This window comes from Colletotrichum siamense, assembly GCF_013390195.1.
Source record: "Colletotrichum siamense strain Cg363 chromosome Unknown KSG_Cg363_contig03, whole genome shotgun sequence".
NCBI classification, from domain to species: domain Eukaryota; kingdom Fungi; phylum Ascomycota; class Sordariomycetes; order Glomerellales; family Glomerellaceae; genus Colletotrichum; species Colletotrichum siamense.
The window spans coordinates 2960307-2980221 of NW_023501016.1; the positions used below are offsets into that span (position 1 = coordinate 2960307).

Genomic DNA, 19915 nt, shown 5'->3' on the forward strand with positions numbered 1-19915 from the left:
CGGGTTTGAAAAAGGAACCAGTGACGGCGGGGAGCGAGCTTCAAGGAATTGTTTCGCAGGAGGGGCGGCTGTTCGGCGGGGCGTCCAGGGCAAGGAAGAAGAGGAGGACCTGGTCGAGGCGTGCAAAAGGCGGCGGGGTAACGAAAGTGGCAGCAGGTGCACACACACGTCTAGACTGGCTCAGGCTCTGGCGTTTTGCTGGGTTCTGGAAAGCAACCTATTGCACACCGTGGCGACGGCATTAGCGAGCGCGCTCTCTTCCTCCCGTCTCTCTTTAAACTTGTGCAAGGAGCAGCAGTACAACTGGTAGTAGTGAATTACAGCAGTCGGGGCAACAAAGCGAACCACAGCAAAGCAGAGCAGAGCAGAGCGACCGAAGAAAAAAAACAAGAGAAACCTGGTTTTCTGTCCGTGACGTCTGCTTTGCCCGGCTGGCCCCCTCCCCCCTACCCTACAGGCCGTCCTTCGCTTTTGCATAACGTAGGGACGCCATTTGCTACATGGGCAACTCTATGTCGAGGGCGCGGCCGCGGTACAAGATGGGGCTGGCTTGTTTGGGGAAATTGACGGGGGTGTGTTGAACTGAGCAACCAGTTTGTGATACTAGCACAATTGGATAGCTTACCTGCGCAATTACCGTGGATGGCGTTTCCAAAATGTCCTTCTCTGTTGCTCTCCCTTTTTTTTTTTTTTTTTTGCTCTTCAGAGTCTTTCTCTGTCTTCTCGTGTTCCAATAGTCCAGACCGTCTGTTCGCCGGGTTCAAGTCCGGTAGCAGGGAAGCTCGAACCAAAAGGTGGCCGTAGTTGGATATGGGCGGTGCAAGTGGCGGGCGCACGTGGAGAATGCAGCAAGCAGTAAGTCCGCACGAATGTCGATCAGTCGTCGCCGTCGTCTGCTCTTGTTGCCTTCGCGGTGAGAGCGTGAGGTGGATCTACAGCAACTCGTTGACAGGGTGTGTTGTTGGGTCGAGGTGCCGCTGCGGTTCCGCGTTTGTTCGTGGTTGTTTTCCTTGTCTCTGAGAGAGGTGAGGGGGCTTAGAGATGCTTGTGATTAAGTCTGGAAGAGTGGAAGATCGAGCAGGATCAAGACCAGGACAGACACGACGGCTTCAGCGTGGAGGGGGAAAGTGGTTTTTAATTGTTCCAGAAAGGGCCTTGACCTGGGATACTCAGCGGAGCGGATGGGGGGAGGGGGTGAGGGGTGCAAGCAGGGAAAGCACACGCTGGACTTGCTGGCTGGCAGACAGACACAGCTTGGTGATGCTTCTGAGGTGTGTTGAACCGTGAAGCGTGGGAGAGAGAGCCCGGGAAAGGAGCTGCCCAGTCCGCCTAGGCTTGCTCAGGAGTGTAAGGTGGTGTACCTGGGTGGGCAAGGGTGCTGCTGCGAGGTACCTGCGGGGAGGGGGGTGTGTGGTGGAAGGGAACGGGAATTGGAACGGTCAATTGTCCCAGACGGGCCACAGTACACAGCAGAGGTACAGTAATGTCAGCTGCGGCAGCTCTGACTGGGCGAAACGACGACAGAACGGGGCCCGGCGTACCGTTTTCTGCCCAGCAAAAGTAGCCCCGAGCCAAGCACATAACACAAGGTGGTGCCGAACCAAGAGACATCAAATCAGATCCAATGGAGAGAAACGTCCGACGAGAGGGCGAGATCGGGAGACGAGAAGCCAACCAAACCAGACATCAGGCTGTTTTCAACTTGTCTGAAGTTGCCTGTTTATCAATGTCTGATCCCGCGAACCTTGGCCGCCTCTGTCTGTCTCCGTCTTGCGCTCTTCTGGCCTCTCGAGAGGAAAGGGGAATGAGAGAAACACGGGATGGACAGACTGGGCAACGAGGAGGCAGACGAACGCGCAGTTGGCCGGGCTAGCAGGAGCCGGCAAGCATCGAATTGCAATAACGCGGCCGATATCCAACTCGCGCCGAGAGACAACAACCAGGGCGTGTGTCACGAGCGCCGGTGCATGGAATGGTCTGAGCATCAGCGGCACCACAAGCCCATCTGATTCCAGCCCGCCACGGCACGAATATGAGCCCACGAGAATCCCGAAAAGGGTGGGAATTTGCAACAATGCCATGGCTCGCCTTGCATGCTCTCAGCCGCACATTCCTTCCCCTCTCTTGCTGTCTCTTCTCTTCGATGCGGCCCGGGATCATCAGCAGCTTCGGACGGACTAACAGACTGACGGACGAGTCACAGGCCGGCCTGCTCATTCACATCGCTGCCCGTGGTTAGCAGCGGCGCTGCATCAAGCGAGGCGGGATAGACAGAGACATGGTGTTTTGGATCCTCCTTGCCAACCTGCCTGCCCTGCCTGCCTGGGCCATGCAGCATGGACATCGGACATTGCTCAAAACGATCGGAATCGAAGGCGGCGGCCTTGCATCGTGACAGCATAATTGGATGCGCCGGCCAGCCCACCCAACCACAGCCCCTCCAAATGTCCACCATTGATTCTCAGAAATGCCATGTTTTGCTCGACGCACTTTTGCCGTTTCCCGCTTTCCACGATCGATCCTGGATGCTGCCCAGGCCAAGCCCCCCGTTGAGAAGACGGTGAACGGCTGTCCAACCATTACGGTGCCGTCGCTGCGGTGGTGTCCGCGGGCAGCACACACACACCACCCTCCATACTGTGCGGTGCCTACAACACCACCAACTTCAGGGTTGTCCCCTTGCAACTCGCATCGGCCGATCGACTCTGTTTCCCGGCATCATGGATTAGGAGACAAAAGGCAACGCGGTAACTAACCTTTTCTCAGGTCGTTGTTGACTTTGCGTGCAGAGAGCGCCGAGTGGTAATTCCCATGGTCGATCTCATGTTTTACCCATATTCTTCGCGCGGCAACTCCGTCTCTGTCACGTTGCATGTGCCAATGCGAATGCACCGCGCCTGTCTGTACCTGTGCCTGTATTTCATTGTTGCTCGCGGCGGCGATATCTCCCCCCTCCACTCACCGCTGATGGGGGACGCGGGACGCAGCACGCATACCTGACAACCTAGTTTGCACCTTGCCCAGACCTATCCAGTCGTGTCAGTCGAACCGGACTGATTCCCGGCCGCCCAACCACGAAACCATCCCGTAGCAGCAAGCTCCAAGGCTCCAATTCAGTCCGGGGGGTGTTTGCGTGCGTGTGTGCATCGCGGTTGCTCTATCTTTGGCCTGGCTCTGGGACACCACTGCTAGCAGCATAGGTAGCATGGGGCCAGCAGAGAAAAACAGACTCCGAGTCTCCCAAACCCCACCATGGCTAGTGACGTCATTTCGCGATCGCATCGAGATGGCCGACGTGCTGGGATGGCCATGGTCCATGGATGCGTGGGACGGGATGGTCTGCGCTGTCGCCGCGCCAGGAAGGGGGGCGTGTGTCCTCCCAACTCTCCAGTGTCCCCGTCCCGCAGCCCCCTGCCACCCCCCCCCCCCCCGACGGTGCGCCCTCCAGTGAGCTGCTCTCCAGAGAGTCCAGTGCCTCCTCCTGCGACTCCATCTGGCCCTTCCAGGCTCTGGCGTTTGCTCTAGCGTTTCCCTCCCTCTGACAGCCTGCCTTAGCCGCTCACCATCCGAAGGGCTCCTCAGGCTTCAGAGGAATCACGATCCCACTACGCATACCGCGACGCAGGTACACTCCTCACCAAGCGCCCACCGAAACAGTACCTCCATCTCATTAAGGGCCCCCGATCTGATTCCAGGCCCTGACCGTCTCCTCTTTAACCGAACATCGACGGCGAGGGCGAGGATCGGTGAAACGCAGCAGACGGTGGCCCCCCCCCCCCCCCCCCCCCCCCCGGCAGCGCGATGTTGCGCCAGAGGGGGGTGTATGCCTTTCGACCTTACTGGACCGCCCACCGTATTGGACGCACAGCAGCTTTTTCCTTCAGTGTTCCCACGACGCCAAAAGAAAAGGGCCCCCAAAACTTCCCGTCACGAGAGCTTCTGCGACTCTAGAGCCCGACAGCCGCATGTTCTAGGCCGGCCTAAATGTGCCAGTTCAGCGCATTACCTGCTGTAGCTGGACATATCTCCGCAGCGCGCATTTCACCATTTTTATCGTCTGCCGCTCGGCTCGCCTTGGAACACTGAGAGTGTGAGAGGGCTCACGAAATTCTCCCACACGACCCCCCGTCTGATGGGCAAATCTAGGCTACCGGCTGACCGAGTTCTTGGGGCAAGCCTCGGTCCATTCCTCTTTCGACCACGTCGTGTCCTTTTGTGCAGTATAATTCACGGCGCCCAGCCGATTCATCTCAGTCATGTTGGAGTCGTCGATCGCCCATGCCACGCAGAGCAAGCTGCTCTGCAGACACACACACACACACACACATATTGAACCGGTTCCACGACTCGACTGCTGAGGCTCCGTTCTGGCCGTCTTCCGTTCCGCCAGCGCTCCATGTCCGTTCCGTCCCCGTCCACCAGATAACGTTGAGGGCCGACGCATGCTCCGTCCGATGGCCCCCGCCCTGCCTGCCGAGTACCACCGCATGTACATCCCGTACTCGGGTGGGCAATACCAAGCGAGCGGCTTGCGTACGCAGACTCGGTCCTTACGTCCAACGCCCGTCATCATGGAGTCGTAAACGAAAAAAGTCGTGACATATGCCCTGGCTCGGCACCGGCACCAGCAGGGAAAAAAGGGGTCCATCTCACAACGAAGCAAGATCCAGCCGATGGGGCTCCTGTGGTTCCCCTCCCCAGGGGTCAACCTGTAAGTAATCCTTTCCGGTGATGCTATCCCGGGACGATGATGATGATGGATGCTGATCAGGTCCAGAAAAGAATAGGGGACCGCAGGAATACACTTTCACCACGCGCAGATGCTGAGCATTGGTGGGAGCCGGTTGCCAGATTTACTTCTGCCCCAACCACACGCATCCACGCCGCGCCGTGACGAACCACCGGCCACCAAAAGGCTCCGTCCCAGGACCCCGTCGAAAAGGGACCCTGAACTCTGCTGCCTCTGCCGAACTGACGATCCCCTCTCTGCTGGGTAAATCCAAACGGAACGACGCCAGATCTCGATGAGCGCATGGCCGCGTGCAAACCCATGGCGTCGTCGACCGTCCACCTGGAAAGCGTAGCGCGAAGCCTCAAGCCTCACCACGGCACCGTCGAACGCCTCGCCTCAGACCACGAGACTTCCCAAGACCCCAAAGACCCCTTTACGACGGCTCCCGCCTCCGTCAAGACGGATTGCAAAAGAAAAAAAAAAGAAAAAAAATCTTCACCGTGACACTGACTGACTGACTCTCTCTCTCTCCTCTCACTGCTCAAAAACCAAGGCATACATACATCCACGTCCGAAATAACTTCAACGCACGAATCATTACAAAAGACAACCTCGAGTGACACCCAAACACCCCACCACGGCCCCCATTCCGTTGCCGGCCGGAACACACACACGCCTCGAGTTCACACAACTTTTTTTTTCTGCTGCTGCTGCTGCTGCCGCTGTTGCGTTCCAGGGACCCTTTTCTTCCAAGCATCCCGTTCCTGTCGTTCCTCTGATGTCATCCTGCATCTGGCAGGGCTGGGGGTGTTTGGGTTCCTTGGTCCCTTGATTTTTTTTCAGTCCTCCCCCTCAGACGACCCTTGCCCTCGTCTTTGCGGACCATGTCTCCCGGACCGACATGCTCGCTGCCATAGGTAGGCATCCCATACCAGAGGCTTTGCAGCTTCTTGGTTGTTTGGCAGTCTCTCATCCCGCGAAAGTCTGGAACATGCAGAGTGCGCACCCATTGACTTTCTAGAACGCGACTCACCGCCTCTATCCATGGTCACATTCTCGTAGCTCAGGATGGCGTTCACGGCGTGGTACCGGTACCCGCCCCATCTGCCCATGTTCAACTTGTTCCGAGGTGGATTTCTCGTCATCAAAAACGACGCCCACCTTGCGGCATAATTACGTCACTGAAGCTAAATCGTGCCCCGCCGTTCCCAACCCCTGCCCAAACAGTGTCAACGCTCACGTCTTCCCGCTCCCGTAATCCTTCCGTGTCTGCATTAACTGAGTCAACATTGCACCCGGTCGAGTCACTACACACACACTTCAACGTCTGCATTGGACGAGAGTTTCAGGACTCGGGCTTTAGATACTTGATAGCCTATACAAAGAAAAGATATTATCTAGCACTGGTGTTTCTGCAGCGCTTTCCTAGGAGTCAAAGTGCAGTAGGTACTTGGTTTTGTCCGCGCCTAACCGACCATCATCTACCGGCCCCGGTCTGTCTCATGTATCCAAAGTGTATTCGTCTACTCGTCAACCTTGAGAGGCTCGACGTTCCAAATCTCCTCTGCGTACTCGTTGATGCAACGGTCACTGCTGAAGAAACCCATGCGGGCCACGCTGGTGATGGACTTGGTGATCCACTCCTCCTGGTTCTTGTACGCCTCGTCGACGAGGTGGTGCGTCTCAATGTAGCTGTTGAAGTCGTCCGAGACGAGGTAGTAGTCGCCGTGGTCGCGGACGGCCGAGATGAGGGCCTGGAAGTCGGACGGCGAGCCAAAGGTGCTCTGCTCAATCGCCGAGAAGACCTTGGCAAGGTTCTCGTCGATCGAGTGGGAGCCATAGGTGTGTGCATGGCGGAGATCCTCGACATCCTCGGCCAGGTTGCCAAAGAGAAAGATGTTGCTCTCGCCAATCTCGCGGGTGATTTCAATCTAATCTGGTTTCAGCACTGATCGTCCAGACTTGTAGCATACTACTTACGTTGGCACCGTCGCATGTTCCGATAATGAGACCGCCGTTGAGCACAAACTTCATGTTGCTCGTGCCCGAAGCCCTGCGTGGTGTTAGTCTCTATCAGTCCAAAGCTCGGAGGCTACTCACTCAGTGCCAGCGGTTGAAATGTGCTCGCTCAAGTCGGAGGCGGGGATAATCATCTCGGCCTTGCTGACGTTGTAGTCCTCGAGGAAGATGACCTTGAGCAAGTCACCAATCTCCTCGTCCTTGTTGACGACAGCGCCAACGTTGTTGACCAGGTGAATGATTTGCTTGGCCATCCAGTAGCCGGGGGCAGCCTTTCCACCAAAGATGGAGACGCGCGGCGCCACCTTCTTGCGGTCCTCGGGAGACATGGCCTTGAGCGTCAGGTATCGGTGGATGACGCCAAAGATGTTCATCTGCTGGCGCTTGTACTCGTGGATTCTCTTGACCTGGACGTCGAAGAGCGCGGCGGGATTGACACTGACGCCCGTCGTGGTCTTGATGTACTTGGCCAAGCGTACCTTGTTGGCGTACTTGATCTCCGCCCACTCCTTGCGGAACTGCTGATCGTCGATGCTGAGCTCGAGCTTGTTCAGCTGGGTGAGGTCCTTGAGGAACTCGTGGCCGCCCGTCTTGGAAGCAATGAGCTCCGACAGGCGGGGGTTGGCCTGGTGCAGCCAGCGTCTCGGGGTGATGCCGTTTGTGACGTTGGTGAACTTGTCCGGGCCGTAGATGTTGACAAAGTCCTTGAAGATTGTCGTCTTGATGAGGTCCGAGTGCAGCTCGGCGACACCGTTGACCTTGTGGGAGCCGACAATGGCCAAGAAGGCCATGCGGACCATCTTGGGCTGCGACTCTTCTATGATCGAGACCCGTCCGAGGATGTCACGGTCGTTGGGGAACATCTTCTCGACGCTCTGGAGGAAGAAGAGGTTGATGTCGTAGATGATCTGCAGGTGTCTGGGCAGCAGGTGCTGGACCAAACCGACGGGCCACTTCTCGAGGGCCTCGGGCAGGACGGTGTGGTTGGTGTAGCCAAACGTGGCCGTGACGAGGTTCCACGCCTCATCCCACTCGAGCTTCTCGAGGTCGACAAGGATGCGCTGGAGCTCGACAATGGCCAGCGTAGGGTGCGTGTCGTTCAGCTGGATGGCGACCTGGTCGGGGAACTCCCTCCAGGGGCGTTTGGACTTCTTGAAACGACGGACAATATCGTACAGGGACGCGGCCACCCAGAAGTATTGCTGCTTCAGGCGGAGCTCCTTTCCACGCTCCAGGTTGTCGTTGGGGTAGAGGACGGCGCTGATCGTCTCAGCACGCTGCTGGTCGGCGACCGAGTTTTCGTAGTCACCGCTGTTGAACTTTTGGAAATCAAACTCGCCGCTGGCGGCCTTGCTGGACCACAGACGCAGATTGTTCGTGGACGGGGTGGCGTAGCCTGGGATGGGCACGTCGTAGGCGACGGCCGTGACCGTCTCGCCGCCCTCCCAGCTGGCAACCGTCTTGCCGTTGGCGTCTGTTGACTTTTGAACGTGGCCGTAGAATTGGATCTTGGAGGGTCAGTATGCGTCTTTGAGCGTGTGACTGGCTTGACTCACGTCGACCGTCACGTCCTGGCGAGGGAACTCCCAGGGGTTAAAGTCAAGCCAGTAGTCGGGCACCTCGACTTGGTAGCCGTCGATAATCTCCTGCTTGAAGATACCGTACCTGTACCTCAGGCCGTAGCCCCAGGCGGGAAAGTTGAGGGAAGCAAGACTGTCGAGGAAGCAGGCGGCCAATCGACCGAGGCCACCGTTTCCGAGGGCAGCGTCGTGCTCCTGCTCAATGACATCCTCGATGCGGAAGCCGAGGTCGTCAAGACCAGCTATGCGCTGTCAGCCCCTTTTCTGCCTACACATCGATATGCAGCACTCACCCTTGGCAACATCCTTCAGTCCGACGTTGAGCATGGCATTATCGAGGGCACGGCCCATGAGAAACTCCAGAGAGAGGTAGTAGACACGCTTTCCGTCAACGAGGGTCTGGCGCTGCTGGGTCTTGTTCCACTCCTTGACCAGACGGTCGCGGAAGGCCAGACTGGCGGCAGAGTACGCAGCCGTCTCGTCGCAGTTGAACATGCTACGGGCGAGAGTGGTCTCGACATGGCGGACGACATCCGTCTCAAACTCCTCCTTGGTCTTGAAGGGAGCAGCCTTGGCCTTGTTCCATGCTTCGCGCTGGGGCTCAGGGATGGAAGCTATTCAGAGACGGTTAGCCGAGTGAGCTGCAGGCCTGTTCTAGGGGGACGAAGCTAAGGTACTGGGGCTGTGGATGTGGCGTGATGGAGCTCCCGCTGATCAGTGCGGGGTATTTTGGGGCGGGCAGCCCGGGCTGAGAGCTGCCCCTCCAAGCTCCACGAGAGCTGCCAGAGCTCACCCGCAGGGCTGCGGGCACATGGCAACGCGTGCCATTGAATGGGGGGACGGGCGGGAAAACTCACCCTCGACGCTCTTGATCTCGCCAGCACCGAAGCCGGTAAAGGTTCGCTTGTGCTTGGGGCGGGAGATGCCAGCAGGACCGACGGAGCCCTGGATGTCGACGATGGGGGCACCCATGGACGGGCGACGCTCCCGCGTGGGCAAGCTCTTGGTGTCCGACATTTAGTTTGTACGTGTAACCGTAGAAGGCAAGGGATTGAGCAGTCACAGACTCGAATGGCTCGAATTCAGGCTACAATCACCTCGGAAACCTGCTGCCGTCGTGTTAGCTATGGCGAACTCTCGGGACGTGAGTCGAAACACACGACTCGGCTGGGAGCATGCAAAGCGAGGAGAGGACGAGGTCCAGACTCGACTGACAGCGGAGCGGACGGGACGTACGTCAGGATTCGCCCAGGATGTTAGTGGGGAGAAGAGCGGGGTGCTGCTGGCGGTGCCTGAAGCTCAGTCCACCACGGGGCTGCCGGGATTCGTAGTCAGCGAAACGCCAATGGAGGTCTCTTGGCTGAAGATGAAGGTATCTTTGGCGTCGAATGAGAGTTGTAGCGATGGTGATGGCGATTGGACTGCAGGTATCGTCGCAAGAGGTTCGCAACAGATGCAGCTAGCTCAGCGAGGAGAAGACGAAGCAGAGGCAGAAGCAAGGTGTGACGGGGGAAGACCTGAAGCACCGCAAGCTTTTGGACTCTGAGAAGAGGAGGGGAAGAGGGGGAGGGGTAGAAGGAGGAGGAGACTTCCAGACCGGGAGAGAGGGGGAGGGAGGGAGCTTAAGAAAGAGAAGGGGAGGTATCATTCATGAGCCATGGCTAGTGTGAGGCAGGTAGTCAGCCATGGACCATGGGCCATGGCATGTTTGGCCAGCGGTCAGAAGGTACAAGACGAGACGCAGATGTGATGGGAAGCTACAAAGCGCCTTTCTTGAGATGGGAAGGCATGGCAGCATAGCATCCAATTTGCCAGGCAGGTACAGCCAAAGGCACGCAGACCTGCTCTCGCACAAACCAAGGCGAGGTAGCCGTCATGTTGCACATCAAACACAGGCCCCAAGTTGCGGTCCTGGCCTGGCATGGACGGCCTGGGCATGGATTGACTGATCTGATCTGACAACCCGCACACCCATCAACGACGCGATGGATCTGACCCCGTTTCTGTCTCCATCAAGGTCTTGTCTGGCAATCTGGCCCGGTCTGGCCTGCAACAACACCGAGGAAAACACAAAACGCCTGATATGACCTCACCACAGGGAATTGAGGGGAGCAGGCCGGACAAGCATCTCCCTCTTGCTGGTGAAACCGCGCCGAGCAGATGCAGCAGCAGTGAACACTTGCTTGCCGCAGAGCAACAGAATGCGGGGGAAGCAACAGCAGCACCAACAGCAGCAGCAGAGACACACGGCAGCAGCTATTAGCAGCGACGCCGACCTGGAGCTAAGGCAGTGTAGCGCGACAGGGATGCCGGGTCGCAGCACAGAGAAAGACACCGCGACTGCCAGTCCGGTCGAGACATGAGGTCGTGAGATGCTTCCACGCACAATGGCCTTTCCTCATGCAGTAGCGCAAGAATGCGGCACCTACCCAAGCTACCCAGTGCTGCATCTTGAGGCGCACTAGGAATGGGCCTTTGGCCAGGTTGCCAGGATAGCTCCCACCTCCCACCTCGCCCAGCTGTGTCTCCCACCGCCATCACCCCCCGGCGAACCGACCAAGAACAAGGGCAATAACAGGAACAAGGCGAAGCTGCTTCGCGGCGAACAGCTTGGCCGTGTCGGGACGACCTGGAAAGGCAATCCGGTGAATGTCTACCTCCCTGCGGCGAAAGTACCGGGGGACGCGCAGCTCAACCTCGCGCGGCTCGTATGTGTAAGTCGAGTCGTCAACGCGCATATCTCCGGCGAACTACCTTAACCCCCTTACCCAACCGAAATCGTCCTGGGAACCAACCAAAGCCTCAATTCCAACAGCTCTCGTCTTCGCCTCCGTTGCCGTGCTGCGAGCCCGCCATACCTGCCGCCTCCCGGCAACGACCCATTGGCGAAGAATTCCAGCACCCGTCCCCGTACCCGGCGTACCGTACCGTACCCCGGCGAGGGCCCAGGTTTATTGGGTGCCCAAATCACCAACCAAATTGCCAGACCTTGAGTTCCACAGCTTGACACGGCGCCAACGGCCTGGGGTAAAAAAGACGCTGAACACACACTCCACGCCCGGTGGAGCATGGAACACTGGAGAACGCAAGACTGACAGTTGGCGGCCCCGACTTTCCCGGTTCTCTGTCAAGTCTCGTCTCCCCAGCTCTGTCACGATAGTGGCCACTTTCACAGGAATACGATATTCGCACGGGCTCTCCGTCCTGTTGTTCCTCGTCGGTCTCCATTGCCCTGCATGCCCTCTCCATCGAGTGTCCATCGCCAGCCGGCGCGCCATTGGCTGGGACAGACGACGTCGACCGCCGGCTCCCCGCCTTTTCTGTCGTCCAGCAGAAACTCTGATAGAGCACGACATACGCCAGTCGGAATGCAATGCAATATGCTGCTGCTGCTGCAATCCACCCAGACATCACCTGATGCTTCTCTCGCCCCCCCGTGCGTTGCCATTCCATTCCATAGGTACATCACAATGCCATTCATCCATCTCACCCTCTCGTCAATTGTCCAATTGTCCGACTCGGCCGCCCGGTATCACATACGCTGGTGATATCACGAATTGACGAATCCAAGGTCTGCATGCACCGCGTCGCCTCATCCGTATCTCGACCCCTGTCGTCGCGCCTGAAGAACCAATTCACATGAATAAACAAAAGTGAAATGTGACTTGAGAGAAGCAAATGCACCGCTTCCAGCAGAGCACCACAGCCTTGCGTGATTAAGACGATATAGTATACAAACAAAATGTGCCCAGCCTCAAGCCGACCATCTAAAAGGCGCATCTCCACATCTCCCCAACCTCCTGACAAGTGTACCGGGAAGGCCTTGTCGCCGCCTCGCATCTGCTGCGTGCTGACCGACCAAGCGTCATCTCAATCGTGTCCAACCTGAAGGGACGGACCCGGACGAACCCGCACCACGTTTTTGCAATGAGCAAATGCCACCAACAACGTGTCACTTGAGCCGCACAGCGTCGTACAGTTGAAAAATCCCAATATATGACTTCTTGCTTCTCACATAAGGACACCCCCATCATATATAGCTGTCGCTGCTCTGCACCACGGTTTCCGTAACTCATGGCTTTCCTTGCGAGATGATGGATGCAGTTGTTGCTTTCCCAACCCTAGCCCACCGTCCGAAACGCGAACGGGTCCATTCATCACTTCGTCTGCAAACTTTCAGTTTCCCGTACCCGTACTCCAGAAGACGGCTTGCCTTTTTTTCGTCCTTCTCTCGTGCTTTCTCCCCGGTTCTCTCCGCTCGGGGCGTGCGGCACATCGGTTGCGGATGCCCCTGACTGAAAAGCAATTTGTTCTGCAATGCAAATGAACGGAATTGCCGCTGTCGCATTAGGCCCCCAACCACCGACCGCTATCGCTTATCGTTCGACTGGTAGCCGTAGAAAGCGAGCGAAAAACCAGAGTGAACGCCATCCAAACGAAGTGCCGCCCACAACGCCCGGCAATGCTGTAAAACGCTGACCTGCAACAGAGGAGATGAATCTAAACATTAAGGAAATTTCGGCTGATCAAGCCCGGTAGTCGCTGTTGCGTCTCGTCTCTCATAGGATTCCCGAGTCTCGCAGGGCGTTGTTGAGAATCGTCTCCTTTACTGCCGCAAACACTAGTCGGATATTCGATGTGTCGGTTGCTTGAGTCAGGCTGCCCTCTGATTAGCCCCCCGCCCGCCGAAACGATGACGCTATAACTTACTGGGGATATAGATTCAGGTGTGCTCTGTTTACTTGATTAAAGCGCCACAGCAGATACTTGGCCGCCTTGTTCACGTCGTTGCCGCCCGAGTAGTCCGGGAAGTAGTTGCCCAGCGGTGACCGCCCAAGCTTCTGCTTGAAGATATCGACCTTGTTGAGGAACAGGATGATGCTGGTCCGCATGAACCATCTCGAGTTGACGACGGAGTCGAATAGAAGCAAGCTCTCCATCATTCGATTCTGCGACACGGTTAGCACGCGTCAGACAGACGGCACCAATTTAGGCGTACCTGACTGCTCTCCTCGAGCAGAACCTGGTCGTACTCGCTCAAGGCTACGCAAAAGATGATGGATGTGACGTTTTCGAAGCAGTGAATCCACTTCTTCCTTTCGCTTCGCTGGCCGCCCACGTCAAACATGCTGGTGATAGTTAGCTCTGTCGGGCGGTGCACGGGCGGTCCGCGACTCACTGTATGCTGAGCTGGCCCATTTGGAATCTCGTCTCGTAAATACCGGTCGTCTTTGTTCTCGCGCGGAGAACGTCCATCTCGTTTGGCAGATAGTCGGGTACGACGATGCGCATGACTTCTTGGAAGAAGCTGTTGTCTGTTAGCCACGTCCTACCACACCACGTCCATTGGAGGGCGACTCACTATTCTGCGGAATCCATCAGATAAAACTCGGTTTGCCTCTCCATGAGCTGTTCCCTCGCCGGATCGTTCCATATTGACTGAATGGCGATGCCGATTTGGGGGTCGATGTTCGCCTGAGGCCCGGACTCAGCGGTGTATTCCATCAAAAATGTGGCGTAGGCCTTGTTTTCCTCGATGACAGGTTCGATGTCGAACTGTCGCATTGCCTGGATGACGGCTTTTGCGCACTCGACCAAGTTCTTGAAGACGGTCGGTCGGTAGTTGTACAGCTCATCTTCGGAGTAGCCCTTCAAGTGAATGATTTTCATCTGTTTCACAATGGTCGACTTTCCACTCTCGCCGGATCCTTCAATAATCAGTCAGCATCCTGTCGTACACCACTCCCAATCAATCCCATCACGACCATCACCTACCGAGCAGGAGAATCTTGCATTCTCTTCGTAACCTCTTGGAGTCCTCTTCTAATTGCCTGTCGATGGCCTGGCTCTTCTTCTTCTGTTCCACCTCCTCATTGTTCGAACTCATACAGGCACCCATCGTGGCGGCGTGGTGAGGCTTGAGGTAAGCCGGTGACCGAGATGATGACCGGATTGGTAGGCGTCGGTCCTCGAGCGCAGACTCGAAACGTCCGAGAGAAGTCGTGTGTGGTTGTCCAAGGAACGCACTTTAGATGCCCATAGTAATATTAAATAGATGCGGCAGGTCGTATTGATTAAGTGGCAGGTTTCGCAGCCGGGACCAGCACGGTGAGTGTGCCGTTGAATCGATGCTGTTCAATCGGCGGGTGGAGGACTCGGCGGTAACGAGCAGCAGGCGTCGGGTACTGGGGAGGCTGGGTGGGTGGAGAGACGGTCGGCGACGGCACGGCAATCGTGCACTCTGATGGGGAGCGACGAGAATTCGATTTCGAAGGAAGCGACGATGGATGAGATGATGGGCGGGAGGCGTCCAGGTCGGGGTCAAGCGGAAGCTATCGAGGGAGATGTGGTGGTGCGAAGGAGCGGAAGACGGTGGTGGTAGTGGATGTGGTGGTGGTGAGTGCGACCGGGAAGGCGGGCAAGGACAGTGTCGGAGGAAGAAATGTGGGGATCACAAGGACCTCGACAGCGCTGGCGGGCGGGTAATTGGTAGAGCGCCCCAAGCTAAGGCATCCGTCCCCAGCGAGCGAGCGAGCGCAGCGTCTGGTGTGGGCTGGGCTGGGCGTGGGCGTGGGCGAGAGGACGTGGACGAGTGAGAAGCCGAGCCTTGCAGGGCAGGCCACGGGCAGTTCAATTCGGGGTCAGGGTCGTTCGGCAGCTGTCACAGCCCACGGTATCTGTGGTGGGTGGTTGGAGTGTTGGGGAGCAGGGAGCTGATGTGACAGAGATCAGGCTGGTGGTCTCTTTTGGTGTCCCGGTTCGGATCTCTGATGTGCTGATCTGCGTACGGGTACAAGCTGGCGAATTGGCGTGGGCGTGGGAGGTGGTGATGCAGAGAGAGTCAGTGTGTGCGAGAGTGTGCGAGCGATCGGAAAAGGCAGCAGACAACGCGGCGTCACTTCACACAGCAGAACGACAAGACAGCCACCAGAGAGGAAAGAGACGGACGGACTGGTGCAGGTAATTGGTGGGTAGGTAGAGGGGAAAAGGAATTCTGACGAGGCGGGAAAGTGTAAAGTTGATGCTAAGGTAAGGTAGGGTAGCGGCAGAGAGTCAGACAGAGAGAGAGAGCGGTAACTTTCTCCCCCTTCTTTCACTTTGGCACCGCTACAAGTCGCTGCAGAGCCTGCACCGCAGCAATGCGTGCCGTCGGGGATAAGGTAGGTAGGCAAGGCAATTATTAGCAGCCGACCTCTCTGATGCTTGCTTGCTGCTGGTGTCTGTTCTCTGCTGCTGCTGCTGCTGCTCCTCTCTCTTCCTGCGCCCCCAAGCAGAGCAGAGAGCACCACCCACCAGCACCTGGGAACGTGAGTGGTTGGCAGCAGCCCGCAGACGGGAGGACAGGGCCGGGGCCAGGGCGCGACGGTCCAATGAGGTCGGGTGGGTGTGCGTTTGGTTTGTGGTGGTGCGCGCGAGGTGCTGGTGAGGTGTGCCGTGCAGCGTGGGTGGTGGTGTGTGGATCGGATATGAATGGGTCCAGCAGCGCCCTCCGTCCACGTCCGTCGGGTCCTGGGTCCGCAAAGTCTGATACCTGACGGACCCGGCTTGTATACATTGGATACCTTGCAGGTTAGGTACGGATGGCCATGTAGGTATCACGCAGCAAGGCAGCTAGGCAGTCTGTCTTCAGCAGCTTGGCCTGCCGGAGGAGGAAGAGAGGAACGCAAAATGCCCGGGAGGACAACTGATGATGGGCGACACGATTGGAACATTGGCAGGGCAGAGACAGAGAGAGATGCTTGGGACCTGCCCGTCTGGCACATGGGCAGCACGCCGGGCAGACAAAATAGACAGGGTATCTACAGACGGGGAGACGAGGTGTCAGCAGCCTGTTGCTATTGCTGCAGCTTTGCCAGGTTGCAAGACGAGGTTGCCCGATTTCTGGACGGGTGGTGGGTGGTGGGTGGTGGGAGATGGGTGCCTGGCCTCAGAACGAACAGTGAAGTATGGGGGGCCATGAGCATCGCATCCGCATCATCAACGTCGTCTTACACCTCACATTCTGGGCACCTTCCTGGGTGAGGTACCTTACCTAGAACGAGAGCACCTCAAGGTCCAGACATGCTCGGGAGTACGTACCCGCCCTGCTTGGAACGCCTCGCCCAAGCTGCCTCGAGCACCTGGACTAAGGTAGCTCGACTAGGTAGTAACTGAATGCCGCTATGCAAATTACAATGGCAGGCAGCGAGAGAGAGAGCTCTGTCCTCTGTCTCTCTCATGGCTTGACTGGGTAAGGTACTTTTCCACAGCACACCTCAGGATCGCCTCCACTTGTTTTAGTGTGTTGTCCCTCCACCGCATGCATGGCATTTGAGTATCAGAACCTGCAGTACGTACCGCCTCTTATTGGACAGGCAATGAGACCCCCAAAGTCCACGAGCGAGTGTCGTCTCCGGGCCCCATGTTCGTTCATGTTCATGTTCATGTTCATGTTCTTTGCGTGTCCACCCTGGGTCGGGACTTTTCTGGGCCAGTCGTGGTCCCTTCTATTTCCATCCATCCATCCCTCTCTCTGCCCGCCCGCCCTGGAGACATCCGACCGCTGCTCACTCATCCCACATGGTCCTGTGATATCAATTCCTGCCTCAAATCGCAGCCCTAACAGCTGTCCCTTCACCTTACCTGAGGCACGTAGCGGCGAGGCAACGGGGCGACTCTGAAATGCAACACGCTTGGAGCTCATCTTGCAAGGGCAAACTTTGATGCTGACGGCTCCTCCTCGTCTTTTCTCTGCGCATGCACCGCTAGGTATCTACCTGACGGATACTACTGGTGCTCTCCCAGTCTGCTATTGCACAGGGCAGCATCCTATGGCAGAAGCTCTGCCGGGGCCACCACCACAAGGTTCCGACGTTGAAGAGGGCTCCCTCGTCTTGGCTTCTATTCATATCGACTCAAGATTAACGAATCTAATTACCTTTTTTTTTTTTTTTTTTTTTTTTTTTTTTTTTTTTTTTCCCGTTCTTCCTGCGACTGTTGCTTTTTTTTCTTCTTCGAGCCCTGGCTGGCTGGCCCCCTCCGCAGCATCCAATCTGCGCTGCATCATCTCGATTCTGTAAGGCACCACAACCACGCAAACGCAGTTGGCAAAGCACGACACCGTCCGTCCCGTCCGCCCAATCCTAGAACGTTGTCGGAATTGACCAGTCTCCTGCCCCGTTCCAATTCCTTTCTGAAGCCCCAGACCCAGACCCTTTTTTGCCGCCGTCTCGTTACTTTTTCCAACATGATCATCGTCATTTCCAAGCCCCCCTGTCGACCATCTTTGATGTTTGGACCCTTCAATGTCTGTTCTCGGGCCCCGGCAAATTCCAGCACTCACATGAGCCACGCGAGGTCGACCGCGCCCAGCACCCGCACCGCCGCATTCGGCAGCCTCAGACGTCCCCGATGAGCGAGCGCAGTCTGTTGTCGCGGGCTGGCTCGCCCTCCTCCTCCCCCCTCCAGCCCAAGGCAATGTAACATCTGTTTCAGTCGTTAAGCACCGAGTAATGACTCTCTCACCCCCAACTGCTGCCCCCCCCAAACTGGGCCCCCAAACCTCCAATCTCCCGTCCAGACTCCAGACTCCCAAACTCCAGATCAACGACGGACCCTGGACCACTGCCAAGTTCAGACTTGGACTTTGACTTTTGACCGCCGCAGGCCAGACTGTGGCCACGATGCACTTATCCGTACCTACCTGACCTGCGGATAGTTCACGTACAACTACCTACAGGGCACATTCCAGAACCACAGACGCACAGGAGTCAACAAGTCTAGATTCTCGCATGGGACGAAAGTGACGGCAAGCAACAACGGCAACACCAGAAAACCAAAACGTCCACCCATCACGCCTTTTCGTCGTCGCATTCATCTGTTGCCGTCGATGGATCGTCGACCTGACGCAGACTAGGAGCTTTGATGAGCCGACCCAGGATCCGGGTGACACTTCACTCAGCCCGGCGCTACAGTTTGAACAGAATAGAACAAGACGGATGGCTTCTACCCGCCGCCTCGTTACATGTCCGTGGCTTGCAACCGGTCTTGCGTCCGTTCCTATCGTCTGCAGAGATCTGCTCATCTGGAGTGTCCTTGCCCGTTTCGGTCTGGGCGTCGTCCTGTTGCATCGGTCAACCACCCGCAGCATTGCACCGGGAGCACAGCTCGTCTATTCGTACCTCAGCAACGCACCCAGACGACGCAAGAGATGAGGTAATTCTTCAATGCTGCGGTTACAATTTCAGCTTCACACCGCCAAACTCTGTCTCTCCGGGATACCGGCCGCGTTCTTCGCTGCGGCATTCCAGTGTCCGCCAAGCCCATGAATGTATTCCGCACCGCTGAGCGACCTTGCCGGCGGCTGCTGTTGTTGCTGCAGCTGATGAACGGCCATACGAATACCCTCGCGTCGCGTTGCGAGCTATCGCCCATGGCAGCATTGGCGGGGTATCCCATGGACGAGGTCGCGAGGCCAGAGGATGTAGACCATCACGAAAACCTTATACTCGCTTTGGGCACTCTATTTACCACTTGGCTCTAGCCCGGTCGCAGCTTCATCCTAGTTCCGTCCTTATTCGCCTCGATTTCAGATTGTCCGTCGCGCCCGAAATTTATCAATCCCCTTTCGGTCTCGCTATTCTCCAGGTGGACAGGGGAACGGCCAAATGGCTGCGTCCGTAACGCCACGCTTTCACCTACATCTCTTCGGCCGGCAGTCAAGACAACCTTCGCCCACTCGTCGAGATCTGGATCTAGTTCGGACGTTGTGTCGGCTTCATCAGAGATGGGTCAGACTCAACGGCCGACTCCGCACGGGTTGGGTCCTTTGACAGCAATCCTGGACTTCAGGGCGAACTCCTTTGCATGATTGTCCGTCTTGTTGCTTTCGTGCGAAGGACGAAGCAAGGGCTCGGCCGCACGGTTTGACGACTGGACACCCTTGTCTATATTCACGTTTTCGTCAGATAACTGGCACTGATCAGGGCTCTCGTCTGTGCCCCTGGGGCTTCTCGCCCAATCGGCTAGCGTTGAACTGGCAGGCGGCCCAGCAGCTTTGGAACACTATAGGCAGGGAGCACACGTGGGAGAGGGAGGCATCAAGTCTCATCTCTCCGACCAGTTTGAGAGGCACACCACACAGACAAGGGCCCGTCCGAGCAGCCCCAAACCGCCGGCCCCTTTACGGTACTTCGTACGCCTCGTACGCGCGACCTGGGCCGATGTCTTCAAGGCCGTCAGGCTGTGGGAAGCGGCCGCATTCAGCTACGCACCTGGAATCAAAATGATGCCAATTTTCTCTCTGCAGAGGCGTGGTCTCCAGGAGGCAAGACACAGTCCTACGCCAAGCCTGTCATGCAAGAGCGGTCGAATGGGGATGCTTTCCCAGCAAATCTTCGCAGGCGCGTTCTCATTGCGGGCGTGCTGACAATATTGTCCCCTGGCAGACTTCTTGTCAGCTTCCCAAACGAGAAAGGCTTGATGCACTTCACAATTGTCGGCAGCCCAATCCTTTTCTTCATGCGTTCGCCCGGCGCTTAGCCGTTTGTTCCATTCAGTCAAATACCCGGGGTCCATTGCTGGCCGGCTTCGATGAAGAACTGTC

At 57.1% G+C, this 19915-nt stretch overlaps 5 protein-coding genes across 5 annotated transcripts; all 5 read right to left on the reverse strand.

The window, feature by feature from the left end:
* Window positions 1–1697: 1697 nt before the first annotated feature.
* CGCS363_v004788 (uncharacterized protein) lies at window positions 1698–1985 on the reverse strand (the record flags this gene model as incomplete). The annotated part of the gene is made up of 1 exon (XM_036636637.1): window positions 1698–1985. One exon carries the CDS (start codon window positions 1983–1985, stop codon window positions 1698–1700), a length of 288 nt encoding a protein of 95 aa, XP_036498069.1.
* A 4270-nt stretch (window positions 1986–6255) lies between these two features.
* On the reverse strand, window positions 6256–9348 carry GPH1 (Glycogen phosphorylase; the record flags this gene model as incomplete). The annotated part of the gene is made up of 6 exons (XM_036636638.1): window positions 6256–6663; window positions 6713–6785; window positions 6833–8259; window positions 8308–8573; window positions 8625–8945; window positions 9189–9348. 6 exons carry the CDS (start codon window positions 9346–9348, stop codon window positions 6256–6258), a joined length of 2655 nt encoding a protein of 884 aa, XP_036498068.1.
* Window positions 9349–10590: 1242 nt separating this feature from the next.
* On the reverse strand, window positions 10591–11069 carry CGCS363_v004790 (uncharacterized protein; the record flags this gene model as incomplete). Its single annotated transcript, XM_036636639.1, has 2 exons — window positions 10591–10680; window positions 10896–11069. 2 exons carry the CDS (start codon window positions 11067–11069, stop codon window positions 10591–10593), a joined length of 264 nt encoding a protein of 87 aa, XP_036497106.1.
* A 1821-nt stretch (window positions 11070–12890) lies between these two features.
* Window positions 12891–14230, reverse strand: gna-3 (Guanine nucleotide-binding protein alpha-3 subunit; the record flags this gene model as incomplete). The annotated part of the gene is made up of 6 exons (XM_036636640.1): window positions 12891–12990; window positions 13042–13280; window positions 13331–13460; window positions 13511–13639; window positions 13694–14039; window positions 14107–14230. The coding sequence occupies 6 exons, from the start codon at window positions 14228–14230 to the stop codon at window positions 12891–12893; spliced, it is 1068 nt and encodes a 355-aa protein (XP_036497107.1).
* A 4048-nt stretch (window positions 14231–18278) lies between these two features.
* CGCS363_v004792 (uncharacterized protein) lies at window positions 18279–18752 on the reverse strand (the record flags this gene model as incomplete). Its single annotated transcript, XM_036636641.1, has 3 exons — window positions 18279–18431; window positions 18492–18531; window positions 18652–18752. 3 exons carry the CDS (start codon window positions 18750–18752, stop codon window positions 18279–18281), a joined length of 294 nt encoding a protein of 97 aa, XP_036497104.1.
* Between the last annotated feature and the right edge of the window lie 1163 nt (window positions 18753–19915).